The sequence below is a fragment of the Rhinichthys klamathensis genome, unplaced genomic scaffold (genome assembly GCF_029890125.1).
Source record: "Rhinichthys klamathensis goyatoka isolate OS25496 unplaced genomic scaffold, OSU_Roscu_1.1 h1tg000323l_1, whole genome shotgun sequence".
Classification (NCBI taxonomy): Eukaryota; Metazoa; Chordata; class Actinopteri; order Cypriniformes; family Leuciscidae; genus Rhinichthys; species Rhinichthys klamathensis.
Window position 1 is genome coordinate 1,022,841 of NW_026606839.1, and position 18,323 is coordinate 1,041,163.

At 38.2% G+C, this 18,323-nt stretch overlaps 1 protein-coding gene across 1 annotated transcript; it reads right to left on the reverse strand.

Annotated features, from left to right (window-relative positions):
* Nucleotides 1-1,225: 1,225 nt before the first annotated feature.
* ralbp1 (ralA binding protein 1) lies at nucleotides 1,226-17,728 on the reverse strand. Its single transcript, XM_056271639.1, has 10 exons — nucleotides 17,656-17,728; nucleotides 15,396-15,730; nucleotides 13,190-13,627; nucleotides 10,912-11,261; nucleotides 7,772-7,933; nucleotides 5,052-5,183; nucleotides 3,842-3,952; nucleotides 3,368-3,489; nucleotides 3,064-3,184; nucleotides 1,226-1,706 (listed from the first exon to the last, which is right to left on the reverse strand). Exons 2-10 carry the CDS (start codon nucleotides 15,640-15,642, stop codon nucleotides 1,401-1,403), a joined length of 1,989 nt encoding a protein of 662 aa, XP_056127614.1. The 5' UTR covers nucleotides 15,643-15,730; nucleotides 17,656-17,728; the 3' UTR covers nucleotides 1,226-1,400.
* Nucleotides 17,729-18,323: the final 595 nt, after the last annotated feature.

Consider the following 18,323-nt stretch of genomic DNA (forward strand, 5'->3'; position numbering starts at 1 on the left):
ATACAATCTGGTTGCATTACAATGTCTTCAGAGTAATTCTTCTGTGCGGCAGCACACAGTCACCTATGGCACAGTGGTTTCAGAACACACACGACTTCATTTTCACTGATCGAGGTTCTAGACCTCGACCTACAACAGGAGAACTGGCAGCCCACTAGGATTTCTGCACCTTTTCCCCCCCCCCACATCGGTAATAGACATCCAGGATACTTCTCGGTGCACTTTCTCATTTGAACTAAACTGCATAAATAAAGTGAAGCATTTGTTAATAATAACCAATAAAGTAAATCTGCATGTTAAGCCAGGCGTCTTAAAAGATGATTGCAGTTTTTGCTCTGAATGTCACATGAATACAGAAGATACGGATGCTCGTCGCCGGTGGTTTGGAGATTTCACACAGGCTGCAATTACATTTGCTGCATCATAACAACCTATTATGCTCAATATTTCATGGCTTAGTTTCTTGAAATGCTGAGGTGAATAATAAGAAAAGATGTCCAGAGGTTACATTTAAACCCAAATTGAAACGGAAAAATATTTTTGCATGAAGAAAAAATGCAAACTAGTGTAAGGACCATAAAGATTATTATTATTATTTTATTTTTTTGCATTACAGCATTATTTTCACGACTATTAAGAACAATTTGCCACTAAATTACTATAAAATTTCTTACATTTAAATCGGCATAAAGGCAGTACAACATATAATGCTGTGATGTCTACTTTCTAATGTAAATAATATATCATAATATTTTTTTCTTGATGAGCGTAATGAGATTGATGTTTTATTTGCATTAAGGTAATGAGAATTATGGGGAAATGTGCTTAATTGCCATGCTAATAATTTTATAATGCATATATATATATATATTTTTTTTAATAGTCCTAAAAAAAGCTTAATTTTCTTCATGCAAAATATAATTAAAAAATGTTTTGGGGGGGTCGTGGGGTGCAAGGTGAGCTGGACAGATAATATTCACTTTTTGAAACAAAAACCCCTAATACTCTTAACTGTTTGGAAAAAAAAAATGAAGAGAATCACCCTGTCCATTTAGGCACGGGTCAAAGGGCAGATCTAATAAATCCGAGCACTCACAAAGATCTGATTGTGCTGCTGCAACTTCACATACAAACTTAAACGTGTCAAAAGAATCCAATTTCAGTCTATTGTAGATAATGACCAATCAGAAATGTTTCCAACACTCGTCTCTCTTTTGACCTACTGACCTACGTTTCACAGATTGAGTCCGATCGCATCTTCCCTCTGTTATCTGCTGTCCAGTTTTCTGCCAGTGTAATGAACATCTCACTTCACCTTGTTGACCCTCGACCCAAGATGTCACAGTCATGTGATTAGCAAACACAAGTACAGCTGAAGTGTTTCATGATGGTCATTTGGTTTACAGGTTGGCCTTGTCTTTGCTGGGCGATGGCTTCATAGCATCTTTTCCAGGCTTCCCATTGGTTGAGGCGGCAGCTGCAGCAGCAGTGGATTCTATGGCGACTGCTGCGACACGTTTGATTGGTTCATCCGCTTTAGATCGTTCCTCTGGGCTGGGCTGGGAGGGCGGAGCCTGTTCGGCGGAGGGCGGGGCTATGAGCTCCTGCTGTAGCTTGTGACTCTGAAGGAGGCGGAGCTGAACACGCAGTTCCAATATGGCCTCCTGTTCCTCATGGATGGCCTGATTCAGATGAGTGTTTTTATTCTGGAGAGAAAATCAAAAACAGAGCTCTCATCATGAGACTGATACATAGAACTCGATGAATAGTCTTGCTTTCTTCCCTATTGTGACAAGTGAAATGGCTTCTCAAACAAGAAAAACTGCTGATTTTCGCTATGGGGAATTGATTGGATCATTGTTGTTTGCTAATTGCTGCGAGCTCATATGAGTGACAGGTTGCTGGAGGCATTTTTGTCCCGCCCTCACACTGATGCACTCAGAGATGTCACTGTGAGAGATGTCATTGTGAGGGAGAGGGGAAGTTAATGCTTTTGATTAAAGATTATAAGGGCATATGAACGAAAAATAATGATGAACACGGATAAATAATTTAATACTGCAATATTCCATAAAGAAAATTGATTTTGTGACACAGATGTGTTGACGTCACAGTAGGGGGAAATTTGGAACAGCTTATTTTCAGGCTTATTTGCAAACCCCACCCATGACTGGTCATGAGCCACATACATTCTGCCATGATTATATAATGTCAGCGCCACATAAACATTAAAAATGTTTTTTTTTTTAGATGTACTAAGAGTATCCATAGACTCCCGGCATTCGAGCCACTGAGGACACATTGGATGAAGTCATTTATGAAGCAAATGTGCCGAAGAAACTAGGTAAAGTCTTATGTGTTTGTTGAAATCATTTTACACCTGACTGCTTCGCAAACAAGGGTCAGTTCAATGCTGGATCTGCACAAAAGTTGATTCTGAAAGATGGGTCAATACTGACATCCTACTACAGTTCCCACATCTGTACAACAATTTATGACGGAACATGCTAATCAATAAGTTGAATAAATTTAACTTCACAACAACTACATAAATGCATCAACTGAACATTCAGAAACATCCTGTTGTTTTCTAAAAGTTGCAAGTCCTTCCTGAGTCTCTCCATCTGTGTTTGACTATGTAGCTGAACACCGCTACTGACAATTTCTGACATTTTGGCTGCGTGAGATTCTCCAGTTTTGTTGTTTCTGGAGTATCCGAAGCACGAGCTGTAAAGGCTCTTCCCTCTTCTGGAAAGGGGGCGGAAAGCAGCAGCTCATTTGCATTTAAAGGTACATACACGAAAACGGTGCGTTTTTGCTCACACCCAAATAGGGACAAATTGAAGATGATATGATATAATAAATGATCTGTGGGGCATTTTGAGCTGAAACTTTACAGACACATTATGGGGAGACCTGAGACTTATATGCCATCTTGTAAAAATGGGCATAATATGTCCCCATTAAAGTTAGCAGCAGTAACTAAAGAGGACAGAGGCACAGAGCTCAGCAAATGGTCAATTAAATTAGAATTTTTACTAATCTTGTGTTCCTTCTTCTCACCTCTAGTTCTTCGTTCTGTTTCTGTAGGTCTTCCAGAATCATCTGCAGTTCCTCTTCATCTTCACTCTCGCTCTCGCTATCTGATGAATACTCCTCCGTTTCACTGCGGCCCTGCTGACGGCTGTGTGCGTGTCGTTTCAAGCAGAAAATGGAAGATAAAGAGTAATGATGACCCTTGCATGTTTCAGATCTGCTGTACAGCAGCCATAACTAATAAAACCAAAACGTTGCTTCCCACAAAAATCAAATGAATACAAACAAGCATAATAATTGGCAACAGATTTCCCTGTGGGTGAACTCTCACCTTTGTATATCTGCGATCTCAGCACGCAATCGTTCAATTTCTTCTTTCTCTGTGGCGATTTGCCGCCGCAGAACCTGCTCCAGAGATATCAGTTCCTCCTGCTCTGTTAGGATCTCATTCTCCTGCAGGGGGCGGCAGAGAAACACATCAGACATCACACAGACAGAATCTTTGGCTGCATCCCAATTCACATACTACCCTTTGTAAAGTATGTATGTAGCAGAACAGTAGGGTAGAATTTGGAATGAAAAAAAGGCCCTTTCGTCACATGCTGCTTGCACGCAGTCATCTGTACATTTTCTGTGACTTACTGTAGGTTCATATGTTACAAACGGCTGTATAATACGCAAAGCAACCATTTCTTGCTTATCATTGACCAGCTGATTTGTTTATCTGCCAGAGAGCTGTTTGAGTGTCGAACCAGCATCTAAAACGCAGTGAAAGTAGCAGTAGCGTCTGAGCAGGTGGTCTCACCTGAGCCAGGAGAAGATTAATGACTTCCTCCTCGTTCTCAGACATCTCCTCCTTTGATACGTCCTCTTTAGACAGGCTGGCGATTTCCTGTGCGATTTTAGTCTCGCACTCCTGCAGATTCAGAAGAACAGAGAAGAAATGAGACATCAGGACGTTTCTGGAAGTGCGGCATGATAAATAACATGGTGTAAATTAAAGTTTATAGTTGGAAATATTTGTTTTTAGTGGCCAGTTTCTTAAATAAATGGAACTACAATAAAGTTTGTTGCGAGTTAGTTGTGATCTGTTCATTCATATACACTAACATTCAAAAGTTTGGGGTCGGTAAGATTTGTTAATGTTTTTGAAAGTCTTTTATGCTCACCAAGACTCACATTTATGTGATCAAAAATACAGAAAAAAAACATGAATTTTCAGCATCATTACTCCAGTCTTCAGTGTCACATGATCCTTCAGAAATCATTCTAATATACTGATTTGCTGCTCAAGAAACATTTCTGATTATTATCAATGTTGAAAACGGTTGTGCTGCTTCATATTTTTAGGGAAACCCTGATCTTTGATTTATAGAAAGTTCAAAAGAACAGCATTTAATTGAAATAGAAACCTTTGGTAACATTATAAATGTCTCTAGTGTCACTTTTGATCAATTTAATGCATCTTTGCTGAATAAAAGTATTCATATAATTTCTTTAAAAAATGATAATAGAAACCTCTACTGATCCCAAACTTTTGAATGGTAGTGTCGTATAGTGCATTACTCTCAATCTTTCTCTTTCCTTTTGAACATTATTTTTATTACTGATTTTCAACTAAACGTATTAAAGAAATAACAGAAAAAAAAGAAAAAAAACAGAACACGGGCTATACATTGTTTACATTACAGTACTCAATCCATTTCTCCCAATAAATTATACATAGATCAAATTTAAAGGTCAAAATAAAAGTCAGTTCTTCCATGTAGTATATTTCCTTAACATTTTCTACCCATTCTCTCTCTTGCCATCTCTATTTGGGTTTATAACCTTTCAAACTCTCATTTTATCTAAAACATCAAAAATATTCTTTCTGTAAGGATGCAAATCTAGTTTTCTGAAAACTCATCAGTTGTATTTGATGCTTCTCTTGCTCAGACAAACTCATTGTGAGATTCTCTGTGTTCTGATGTGCAGTAAAGCAGGGGTCAGGGGTCAGAGTGTCGAGCTCTCACCTGTCTCTTGGCCTCGCGGAGTTTGCGTTTCAGCGCGGTGACGATCCGCTGCACCTCCCAGAGTCTCTCCTCCTTGGACAGATCCTTCACACCGGCCTGCAGATCTCTGTGCAGACGGTTCAAGAGGAACTCCTGCAGAAAGACACGTGGACAGATGCGAAGACCCGTAAGAACAAACACAAAATCACTAGTGATGCACTGACATTTTTTTTTTTTTACTGAAATACTGAAACCGAAATTAAAGTTTTCCTTTAGCTGAAACTCAAAACACAATTTATTTTATAATCAATAGGTCTCATTCATGAAACATTCGTAAATATACGAGTAAATATGAGAGAGATTTGCGCGTAAAGAGACCTTCCCGAAAACTCATCTCCTGATTCATAAATACTTCATAAACGTCAGATGTGATAGTGAAATGTGTGTGTGTGTGTTAATGAATTCCAATAAGTCGTAAATGGGACGCGCGTGCACGCTCATTCTCAATTACCATAAATCCCGCCCATTAAATCCGACTGACAACTATATATGGGCATCATATTATGACACCAAACGAAGGATTTCAACATGCCTTTTCAAAAGCGAACGAAAAAGAAAAATTTCTCAGATGCAGAAATTGAAGTTTTATTATCAAAAGTTCGTTCAAAACACCACATTTTATTTTCAAGCGTAGGCTACATAGTGGCGTATCAGGTCCTAAAAAAAAGGAAGCTTGGCAGCATATTACAGATGCAGTTAATGGAGTTTCATCTGTTAATCACAGTCCCAGAAGTAAAAAGAAAAACCATATGTAATTACTATATATAATATTTTTTCAAAATGCTGTGTAAATATGTACCCGATTGAGGTGAAGCAAAACGTTCGGATGTTAAACTCACTATTTACGCGTGGCTGGGAGCAGTTGTAGATTTCTTTCGTACCAACTAACATTTGGAAAATACAAACATTTTAATGAATCCGAAAATTTACGCCAGAACCACCTTACACAAAAATTCGTTCTGCTCGTGTTTCATGAATGAGACCCAATGATCACAAACATTTAAATGGCACACAAGACTAGAATTAAGTTTCTACTCCAATTTGGATTTTAAACAGGCAAGCGCTTGTGGAAAGGAGACAGCGGCGCGGGCGCGCTTTCCACGTGTTTTTAGCATAGGGAGGTGATACGATGCGCTGCACCATGAAACCCATTTATTTAATGCGCATTTGTGTGGATCACGTGATTATTATTTTTTCAACAGACAACAATGGTTCAGCGCAGAGCAGTCTTTGTAAAAAAAACAAACACCTTTATTCGCACACGTGCACCACAGTTCGCACACATCTATTTTTAATCGCAAATGCGAGTGTAATGCTCGCACTGTCGAGCCCTGCAGTGGCTGTAATAAAAACAGATTTGTTCAAACACACATTAAATAAGACATCACTAACAGGATAAGTAAACATTTAATATGCGCCATCGGAAAGGAGCCAATTAAACGTCACTGTTTCTGCTGTAGGTAATCACTACAAATTAGATCTCTTTAAAATCTCAGTTGTCCTACAGCCAATTTTTCTCATGCTCTGTTTCCTGTTTCTCTTTCCTCCTGAGAAAAACACATCAGTAATCTCTCTACTAGTTTCAGATGAGATCTCAACAATGTTTTAAATTGTGTTCGGCAATCTGCAATCAAAAGTTAGAGATCTCAATATGAACTCGAACATTTCTCCCAAGACCAAATGATCCGAACTGTTTTGTACATTTTACAGCTCTAAACTCAAACTGTATGAAAACGATCAACTCACTTGTGTCTATTCTTATTTCTCCTACAGAATTTTAGGAAAAACATCTGACACAAAGTTGATACCTTTAACAAGCATAACTTAAAAAAATTACGTTTACGTTACGTTTCCAGAGATATGAAAGAGCAACCTCTGAGCGATAAAATGTAGTTTTAGATTCACACACTGAAGCGTCACATCAGGGCTGTTTACGCTGTTCCAACTGTTTTTGTTTCCAGTCTCTCCACACTCACAGAGTTTGGATTCATCTCCTGTTTTGAATATCACGTGCATTTCCCTGTTCACAAAGGACACATTTGCCTTTGACACATTCAAACTATTCATTTTATGTAAAGCATAAAACAAAACTTCTTCCATGATACAGGTTCCTCTTCCAGGTAGAAGATACAATGTGAATCTATTTTTGAATGAAATTAAGCACATTGCTTTTAGTAATAAATGTCTTTATGCATAAATTAAAAGCAATACAACAAATACTACGGTGTGTTTTTTTTTATACAGATGTATTTCCTTTTTTTTCCCCTATTTTTCCTTCATCCAAAACAATTTCTTTCTTTCTTTCTTTCTCTCTCTCTCTCTTTTTTGGGGTGAACTGTGACCTGTTGAAGGGTTATGCGAGATTCACACGCTTGAAGGCATTTTTAAACTACATTGTAAAGAGCAAAGTAACCAAACAGTTGATGGTAGCCATTGACTTCAATAGAATGGGGAAAAAAGAAATGCTATGGAAGTCAATGACAACCGCCAACTACTTGGTTACCCACAATCTTCAAAATATCATCATCTTCTGTGTTTAGCAGAAGAAAGAAATTCTTATGGTTTGGATTGGAACAACTTGAGGATTTTTTTTAAGACTTTTGATGGGAATATATATATTTTATATAAATCTAAATCAGTCACAAATATAACGTCCTGTGTGTTTCAATCCTGTGAATCACCTGTCTGCGGATCTCCTCTTTAATGCTCTTCTGGGTCTCAGGTAGAGTCGGCATGGTGGCCATATTGGACCAGCGCAGTGGATGGACGACCGGCTTCAGAGGCACATCACCGAACAGCTCACGGACGTGCGTGAAAAACACGTACAGCACGCGGTTCCCGATCTAGAAACCAGAGAGTGTTGTGTTATACAGGAATATGCAGTCATAGTGAACCTTAAAAAAGGTTTATGGGAGTTAAATTTATGGTGTTACTGCCCAATAATGTTCCACCCCCCTCTTCTCCACATAATTTGCAGTCACTTCTCAAATAAAACTGACCCCAAACAAAGACCTCATTAGCAGTATGAGGGCACCTCCATCCTACATGTCTCCTGAGGGACTGTAAAGTAGGACAACCTTCAGTTTGAGAGCAGAAACACATCAAAAACTCTCTACTGAAACAGTGAGTGTATATCATGATTTTATTATACTAAACTTCCCATCAGAGAATCTTTACTGTGTGCAGTATACATCCATACAGGGTACAGAAGTAGCTTTTTGGCACACCTGTACATAATGTATTGAAAATTGACTAAATATTACATATGGAAAAATAATCTGTATTATTTATGATATTTAATCTGAGAGGAAAGATTATTGAGTAATATGAGAAACTTGAAATGTTGAATTTAAAATAATAATAAGTCTTGCTAATCAATCAAATCAAATTAGAATAAATGTTCATCCAATATTTTGTAAATGTTTAACATATAAATGAGTGAAATATTTTTAACTTTTTAATATATATGTATATATATTATATATATATATAATTTATTAATAATGTATCATAAATTGTATATAATGTGTTGAATATTTACAAAATATCGCAAATGGAAAAAGGTCCAAAACTGTTCATGATATTTACTCGGCTAAAACGAACTGATAACAAATGTTCTTCTATAGACCTAAAAAGTATTTATGTATTTTAATTTATGTTAATATATATATTTATTTACATACACACACATATTATATATACACTTACCGGCCACTTTATTAGGTACACCTGTCCAACTGCTCGTTAACACTTAATTTCTAAGCAGCCAATCACATGGCGGCAACTCAGTGCATTTAGGCATGTAGACATGGTCAAGACAATCTCCTGCAGTTCAAACCGAGCATCAGTATGGGGAAGAAAGGTGATTTGAGTGACTTTGAACGTGGCATGATTGTTGGTGCCAGAAGGGCTGGTCTGAGTATTTCAGAAACTGCTAATCTACTGGGATTTTCACGCACAACCATCTCTAGGGTTTACAGAGAATGGTCCGAAAAAGAAAAAACATCCAGTGAGCGGCAGTTCTGTGGGCGGAAATGCCTTGTTGATGCCAGAGGTCAGAGGAGAATGGCCAGACTGGTTCGAGCTGATAGAAGGGCAACAGTGACTGAAATAACCACTCGTTACAACCGAGGTATGCAGCAAAGCATTTGTGAAGCCACAACACGCACAACCTTGAGGCGGATGGGCTAGAACAGCAGAAGACTCCACCGGGTACCACTTATCTCCACTACAAATAGGAAAAAGAGGCTACAATTTGCAAGAGCTCACCAAAATTGAACAGTTGAAGACTGGAAAAATGTTGCCTGGTCTGATGAGTCTCGATTTCTGTTGAGACATTCAGATGTTAGAGTCAGAATTTGGCGTAAACAGAATGAGAACATGGAACCATCATGCCTTGTTACCACTGTGCAGGCTGGTGGTGGTGGTGTAATGGTGTGGGGGATGTTTTCCTGGCACACTTTAGGCCCCTTAGTGCCAATTGGGCATCGTTTAAATGCCACGGCCTACCTGAGCATTGTTTCTGACCATGTCCATCCCTTTATGGCCACCATGTACCCATCCTCTGATGGCTACTTCCACCATGTCACAAAGCTCTAATCATTTCAAATTGGTTTCTTGAACATGACAATGAGTTCACTGTACTAAAATGGCCTCCACAGTCACCAGATCTCAACCCAATAGAGCATCTTTGGGATGTGGTGGAACGGGAGATTCGCATCATGGATGTGCAGCCGACAAATCTGCGGCAACTGTGTGATGCCATCATGTCAATATGGACCAAACTCCCTGAGGAATGCTTCCAGCACCTTGTTGAATCTATGCCACGAAGAATTGAGGCAGTTCTGAAGGCAAAAGGGGGTCCAACCCGTTACTAGCATGGGGTACCTAATAAAGTGGCCGGTGAGTGTATATATATATATATATATATACACTCACCGGCCACTTTATTAGGTACCCCATGCTAGTAACGGGTTGGACCCCCTTTGATGGTTCAATGTTCTCATTCTGTTTACGCCAAATTCTGACTCTAACATCTGAATGTCTCAACAGAAATCGAGACTCATCAGACCAGGCAACATTTTTCCAGTCTTCAACTGTTCAATTTTGGTGAGCTCTTGCAAATTGTAGCCTCTTTTTCCTATTTGTAGTGGAGATGAGTGGTACCCGGTGGAGTCTTCTGCTGTTGTAGCCCATCCGCCTCAAGGTTGTGCGTGTTGTGGCTTCACAAATGCTTTGCTGCATACCTCGGTTGTAACGAGTGGTTATTTCAGTCACTGTTGCCCTTCTATCAGCTCGAACCAGTCTGGCCATTCTCCTCTGACCTCTGGCATCAACAAGGCATTTCCGCCCACAGAACTGCCGCTCACTGGATGTTTTTTCTTTTTCGGACCATTCTCTGTAAACCCTAGAGATGGTTGTGCGTGAAAATCCCAGTAGATTAGCAGTTTCTGAAATACTCAGACCAGCCCTTCTGGCACCAACAATCATGCCACGTTCAAAGTCACTCAAATCAACTTTCTTCCCCATACTGATGCTCGGTTTGAACTGCAGGAGATTGTCTTGACCATGTCTACATGCCTAAATGCACTGAGTTGCCGCCATGTGATTGGCTGCTTAGAAATTAAGTGTTAACGAGCAGTTGGACAGGTGTACCTAATAAAGTGGCCGGTGAGTGTATATGTATATATTTATATATATACACACACACACATATCATTTTTGATATATTGTCAGATGGACATGCCACTACAACCGTAGTATGATCCATATCACATCTAAAACTGATGATCAAAACATCACCTGTATATTCTAAGCTCACCTGTACAGTGGGATTGAGTACAATAGAGATGTTCTGGATGTTCATCTTGGTGTCGATTTCGCGGGCGATGACGTGGTCCATGTGAGTGATGAGCCAGGCCAGGAGGAGTCTGCTCCCCGAGGGCACTTCCCCCAGGAGCCTCTGAAACTCCTGCAGTTTCTCTGCCTCGCTGGGCCGCCCGCAGGCCTCGTCGAAGCGCAGGACCAGTTCTTTACCCAGCAGGTTATCGGGCAGCTCTCGCAGGTACTGCTTCAACAGGCTGGCCACTGTGTGTGGATCATACTCCTCCAGACATGGACACTCCTCACGGTCGTATGCCGCTTTCAGCTCGTCAACCTTAGACTTCATACCTATAGAAACGACACCAGAGAGAGTTAACACGAGATTCAAAAGCTGCAAGGCGCATTTGATTTGGACTTTTTATGTCTTTGAAAAGAGCGGATAAAAGAAAGCTGCTGAGAGACACATGTAGTCACTGTCCATTCAGATATTCGTAACACATTTCAGATATTAGTTTTCAAACATTCGCTTCGTTTCAGCAGTCTAGCTTTGCATTAAACATCATAAATGGAAAGTGGAATAATACTCTTTTATCACAAGAGGACCAAAAAGAGATCCAAGCCCACTTATGAGGTAGAGATGATTTAAATGTTTGTACAAGTTAAAATTATTGTCTGAAATAACTTACTTCAAGGTTTAGTTCATCCAAAAATGAAAATTATCCCATATTTTACTCACCCTCAAGCCATCCTAGGTCATCTTTCAGCCAAACACAATCTGAGTTATAATAAAAAATATCCTGGATCTTCCCAGCTTCATAACTGGAGTGAATGGTACGAAAGATTTTGAAGCCCAAAAAAGCGCCACAAAAGTAATCCATACGGCTCCAGAGGGTTAATAAAGGATTTCTGAAGTAAAGCGATGTGTTTTTGTAAGAAAAATATCCATATTTATAACTTCACAAACTATAATCACTGGCTTCCAGCAACAGCCGTACTCGAGTCTAGTTCCGGCGGAAGAGTGATCTCTGAACCGACGTATGATGGATTACTTTTATGATGGATGGAGGCGCTCTTTTCAAATCTATTGTACCATTCACTCCCATTATAAAGCTTGGAAGAGCCTGGATATTTTTTTATATAACTCCAATTGTGTTTGGCTGAAAGAATATGGGATAATTTAATTTTTTTGGGTGAACTAACCCTTTAACCCTTGTGTTATGTTGCGGGTCAATTTGACCCGTTTAGATTTTCTAGTTGTTGGAAATACTGGTTAACCTTTGTTTTTTTTTCTTGATATTTTGTGACTTTTTCTCATTTATCATGATGAACATGCATGCAAAGTTTCAACATGCTGATGTGTTTTGACATATACAAACAAAATTACTGTTACGTTCGTGATGTTCGCGGGTCAATTTGACCCTCATAGGCAGATATTCAAAAGCAACTGTACAGACACAAAATAAAAACATTTATTTTCTGTATGTCAGGGCACTTCAACTCCAGTTCTAACGTGCAAGTGTATCTAAAAGTGATCTAACCCTAACCAAACACACTTGAAAAAGCTAAAATCACAGTGTTTAGAATTATTTGCAAATTACAGATGAAAATCTTTGTCAGACACAGATAGTAAAATAAGCTCTCATTTCAATATTCAAGATATCTAAAATACCTAGCTTTTAACCAAAACTTTTATGTAGGATTTTCAAAGGCAGCTTTACAGAGCCAAAAAATTAATAAAAAACATTTATTTGATGTATGTTTTTGTTATGTTTGGTTTCTCACTTCCCTGTGAATGAATAATGAAACTAGGGAAATAGGTCTTAGGAAACTAGGGAAAGTTAACTTAGGAAAATTAAAAATTTTCATTATACAGCAAAATTTTATTGTTCAGTTACGATGTTCAAAGCATTAAATGTAAAAAAAAAATGTACAGTATATGCAAAAAAAGTCAGTATACTGTTTATTTTCCAATTTTGTCAAAAATTTAACATTTTTTAACAATACCAAAAACATTTTTATAAATCATATTTTCAGATATAATGTTTTTGTAATGTTTGACAAATGTTGATATTAAAAGTTTACAGTTTGGATCTAAATCTTTGTTGTTTTTCATAGTGTGATTTTTGAGGAATTGTATTGAATCCAATTAGGGTCAATTTGACCCGCTCCATAAAGGGTGTACACAGGTTAAAGTTGAAAACAACCCAGAATATTCCTTTAAATAGATATAAACAAACATAAAATTTCAGTTCACAGAAAGTAGAAAAGGGTCATACCAGAGACACGATAGATGCCTTCACATTTCATGCCGTAGCTCTCGATGTAGTCCACACACTCTCTGAAGACGGCCGGGAGCTGTATACCATCGTACAGCGCTGTTCTCCTCACCGCTTCCACTAAAGGCGCTCCGAAGATCGGCCGCAACGTCGTCGTCGTCGTCTCCGTGATCACCGGTTCAGGCTCTGTGCTTGGCTTTTTCTTCTTTTTCTTCTCTTTCCACTGTTTCACCACGTCCGCTGCTGTCAGGTCTTTGGACTTCTTGTCTTTGGCCTTCTCCTCTTTAGGTCCCTTCTCCTTCACTTTGAAATCCTTTTCTTTCTTCTTGGAGAAACTGGGCTTCTTGAAGACGTGGATGCCCTTGGAGCGCTTCATCTTAGACGGGCTCTCGGCCTCATCGGCAGAGCTGTCCTCCTGGAAAGCGGCGTATCCCTCAGCTACAGGGAGAGGAGATAAAAGGGTGAGGAGATTAAAAAAAAAGAGATAAAGAGACTAAATGAGAAGAGAAGAGATCACATCTTTCTTCCAAGACCTGATGCTGAACAAAAAAACGTCCTATTAACTGCTGTGCAAAATTTACTGTCCCACCGTCTGTCTCTCTCAAGGTTGGGCGAGACTGAAATGAGCAGAACGAAATGAGACCGAGAGAAAGGCACAGAAAAGCACTGCTCTAAAGAGGTCAGCTTACAATTTAGCAATATCCCCCTGTGCCAGCTCTTTTTTTAGTGATCCATTTCCTCGTCCTGACACCGACTTCACCCTGAGCAGAACAGTGTTCGGCTGCTCACTAACACCCCATCAGCAGGTCCCCGTGACGCCCCTCCTCAGCCACTCTAACACACCTACAGGGTGTGTCCTTAAAGCTCCATCACTTCCTGCTTGTGTGCAATAGGCTGCTGTAAGCCAGCTAAATATAGTGGCAGGAGAATAATGAATTCACTCTGAAGCGGCACAGAAACTGGAACATTTGCACATCAAGGGCAATGATCTAGATCTCGATATACATTTATAATATGTATCTCAATATTTTCCAACCTTTTGATGACATTTGATACATACAGTTCCAGTCAAAAGTTTGGGGTTGGTGAGATTTTTTTTTATGTTTTTGAAAGAAGCCTCTTTTGCTCACTAAGGCAGCAATTATTTGATTAAAATTACTGTTTAAATTACAATTTAAAATGTGTTTTCTATTTTAATATATTTTAAAATGTAACTTATTCCTGTGATCAAAGCTGAATTTTCAGCATCATTACTCCAGTCTTCAGTGTCACATGATCCTTCAGAAATCATTCTAATATGCTGATTTGCTGCTCAAGAAACATTTATGATTATTGTAGTAAAAATCATCAAGTAGTTGTGCTGCTTAATATTTTTGTGGAAATTGTGATTTCATTCCTTTTTTTAGGATTTTTCTTTGATATTTGTTTATTTAAAATAGAAAACATTATAACTGTCTTTTCTGACATTTATCAATTTAATGCATCCTTGAGGAAAAAAAAAAAACGTACTTTTGAACGGTAGCGTAGGTCAAATAGAGGAACCATAATTTCAACCAAAAATGTATTGCTAAAATAATCCAGGCATGTTTCCCACAACCATTTAAACACAAGCAGGAAATCTAATTCCGCATTTTCATTTAAATTAATATTTAATATGCACATACTGTAGTTTTAAAAATTAGCACACAGGGTGTGATTTGTGCTAATTAACATTAACAGTAAAATGTGCTAATTGTGATGACGCAAATGAATAACTGAATCGTAATATTGATTTGATTTACTGAAACGACAGTTTGAACTGATTCACAGAAATCAGTATCTAACAGAATTATAGATAAAAGTATCTAAAAAGCATGTTTGCTACTGAAATTCAAAATCATAAATGAAAGACAAGAAATGATTGTTACAATCTAATGACTTGAAAAGCAAAGATCTACAGTGGCTCCAAAAGGCATTCAGATACTTAAAATGTCTGAATATGATTGCACTAAATAATAAAATACTAAAATCAAGTGCAGCTCAAATGCTGCAAGATTCAAAAACAAACAAACAACTTTTTGTTAAATATTTTGCATGAGAAGTGTGCCTGTGCTTTCTCTATGCCCTTTCTTTTTATGCAATAACATTCAAGTATTTATTTAGATCAGTGCATCAGTATGAGGCATTGTTGAGTGTAAATATGAGTGTGTGTGTGTGTTTATCTTACTGCGTTTCTCCTTCTTCTTAAACTTGTTCTTCTTCTTGTTGTGCTCCTTCTCGTCATCGGACACCACGTCGGGCGGCTCATGGTGGTGTCCGTCGTGAGGGGGCGAGGGGTCGCCCGTACGGTACAGACCTGGGAACTTCGTAGGGCTGATCTCTTCCGAGCTCGGGGTACGCGCCACACTCCCGGGATGCTCCGCCCTCCTCTGCTCCACAGGACTGCTACTGGGTGGCAGGAAACACTCGGTCATCTCTGCGCTGCCCTGCTATTGGCTCCTTGCAGCACGATGCCCTGGGATTGGCTGTTCGCTCTGATGACGCATCACCTCTCCATGTCACCTGACCAGGGATAAATAGACAAGTTGTTTCAGATTCTCATACTTTAAATACAATTGCCATTTTTATTGACACTCTTTCTGATGCACAATGGTGAATCTGAAATGTAAGAACATCTACATTGTGTTTGTTGAAACACATTTTGAGTACATCATGGCAGAAGTCTGTTTTGTAAACAGCAGTTTTCTTAAATGAGATATTTAGATAACCTTCAAATAAATGATCAGGATGTCTCTCAAAACCCATTCTGTAAACTGTGTGTGACTATGTGTGACTAAATGTTCAAATCTGCCAATGTAACTTTTTAACACTGAAAACACCGCTCTCTAGTGACCATAATGTTTTTTGCATCTTTATTGCTATTAGAGGACCAGTGAATTCTGTCACTAAAATAAAAAAGGGGTTTATTGGTCGAGATGCACAGACTTCAAACCACCAATGTTGGTCACCAGACAGTTAACGGCACCCATTGACTTACATGGTATTTTTTTCCAACTATGGAAGTCAATGGCTATACCGTCCATTGTTTGATTACCAACATTCTTTAAAATATCTCCTTTTGTGTTCAACAGAATAAAGAAACTCATGAAGGTTTGGAACGACATGAGGATGGGTAAATGATGAGAAATTGATCATTTTTGGGTGAACTATGCTTTTAAAAAACTCTCTCAGTCTCACATTGTGAACCCTAAAAGTATAGGACCAAATACTATCACTTTGAGCTACAAACTTTGTCATCTATAATTATTATCTTATTTGATTAAGTGTACAACCATATTTTGTTAGGCCCACATCCAAAACAGCCCATTTGTATTCATAACTACCAACAAACGCTCAAACATTACCTGCAAGATTAGATCTTATTAAAACCAAAAAAGGGGGTGGAAAAATAAGATTTCCAGTTGAAAAAGTGCAATCATATCAGAAGCGGAGCAAGTTATTACATATCAATATAAAAAAATTACGAGGACCAAAGTTTTTTATCTTTAAACATGCATTTGTGAATTATCTCAAATGAATAATCTCAATTACACCTAAAACGTGTATTTAGATAGTAAATAGGGGAACTTTTGAGTTTGTTGACTTTAAAAGAGTTCAGATCAATCATAAAAGTCTCTAAATCAAGATAACATACATTTATATTAATAATATTCATATGCTGGTAGTAGACACATTTTTTTTTATCTGTATGAGGTAGTTTTTTTGTTCATTTAAACAATTCTGCTGTGTGACAACTGAGTACAAAAATGAAGATGATTTCATTCATTGAAGGTATGCGTGTAAAAATGAGTGTGTGTGAAAGAGTATAAATATATGTGAGAGAGAGAGAGAGAGAGAGAGAGAGAGAGAGAGAGAGAGAGAGAGAGAGAGAGAGAGAGAGAGAGAGAGAGAGAGAGAGAGAGAGAGAGAGAACTAATTTTATCTGCGGGCCCTGCCCTTAATAAATCAAAAAAAAAAAAAAAAGCACCGTAAGAAATCACCTTACATTCAAAACAGAGGTACACGGCTTTAACCCACACAATCATGGTGATTTAAAGGCATTTCGACAGATTATGAAGAAAAGATTTTCTCCACTAAAGCACAGAATAAATCTTTCCTGACAGCAGCTGTTTCGTTCAATTGAACACAAGCAAGACCATATGACAGATTATTTTGAAAAACAATGAATGAAACGCACTTAATAGCTGCATTTCCACCGAGAAAAAGTCTAATAACAACAATGATTATAACTAAATCTTCAAAATTACATAAAGGGAGATTCATAGCTTAGCATGTCTGCTAACGAACCTCGGATTTAATGGACAAAGTCGACATTTAAAATTATTAAAAGATTAATACGCCGTATAAACGATAAAATAAGCCATAATGCTGATCAAATATTAGAGAATAATTATAAACATATTAAGAAAAATAATCCGTCCACAAACCTGCTATGATCAATGTAACAGCTGCACTTCCTGTAGCTTGTTTACGTCCCATCTGACACGCGCGCATGCGCAGTTGCAGCCTTCTTGATTATGGGAGCCCTAGTTTGAGTTCTCTCTGCTTGCTTGCCACCTGCTAAAATTATTGTAACTTTTTAGTTTTAATCTAATGTTTGCATAATTTTGAGGACATTATTTCTCGTTTATATTACAAACAATAAAAATAAGATGTAAGGGTTTTGTTCTACATATATTATGTAGCCTATATGTTTCTCCATATTATTTTCAGTGTTTTCTATGCGCCAATAAGCCAGCAGATGAAGCTGTTGAGCAGCAGACCAACTGTGCAGTATTACAGCTCAACGATAGGTGAGTTCACTCATGTCTATGATGTGGGGAAAATATTTTCCTTAGTAACAGAAAAACAGCCCTTCCTCTGGTTAGATCATTTTAGGGATTGCCATGAAATCACATTCATGATTCAGACATTATCGGTTTGTTTATGGTTGTGAGAAACATTATCTGAGAAGCCAGATAAGAGTTTGGACATATTTTACAGCATCCATCATAAAACTGCAGTAGAACATGCTTAACTGAACGAGTCACTGGTTACAGTCAAAACCAGTGTTATTTAATATAATTGAGATACTAATAGAATTTGTATTCATATT

What these genes read in the sequence shown, in the direction of transcription:
- ralbp1 (XM_056271639.1), bottom strand. Translation starts at nt 15,642, where the DNA reads ATGACCGAGTGTTTCCTGCCACCCAGTAGCAGTCCTGTGGAGCAGAGG. An exon ending in TTAATCTTCTCCTGGCTCAG is followed by an intron (nt 3,490 to 3,841) that starts GTGAGACCACCT and finishes CGCCCCCTGCAG; the next exon opens with GAGAATGAGATCCTAACAGA. An exon ending in AACAGAACGAAGAACTAGAG is followed by an intron (nt 1,707 to 3,063) that starts GTGAGAAGAAGG and finishes TTTTCTCTCCAG; the next exon opens with AATAAAAACACTCATCTGAA.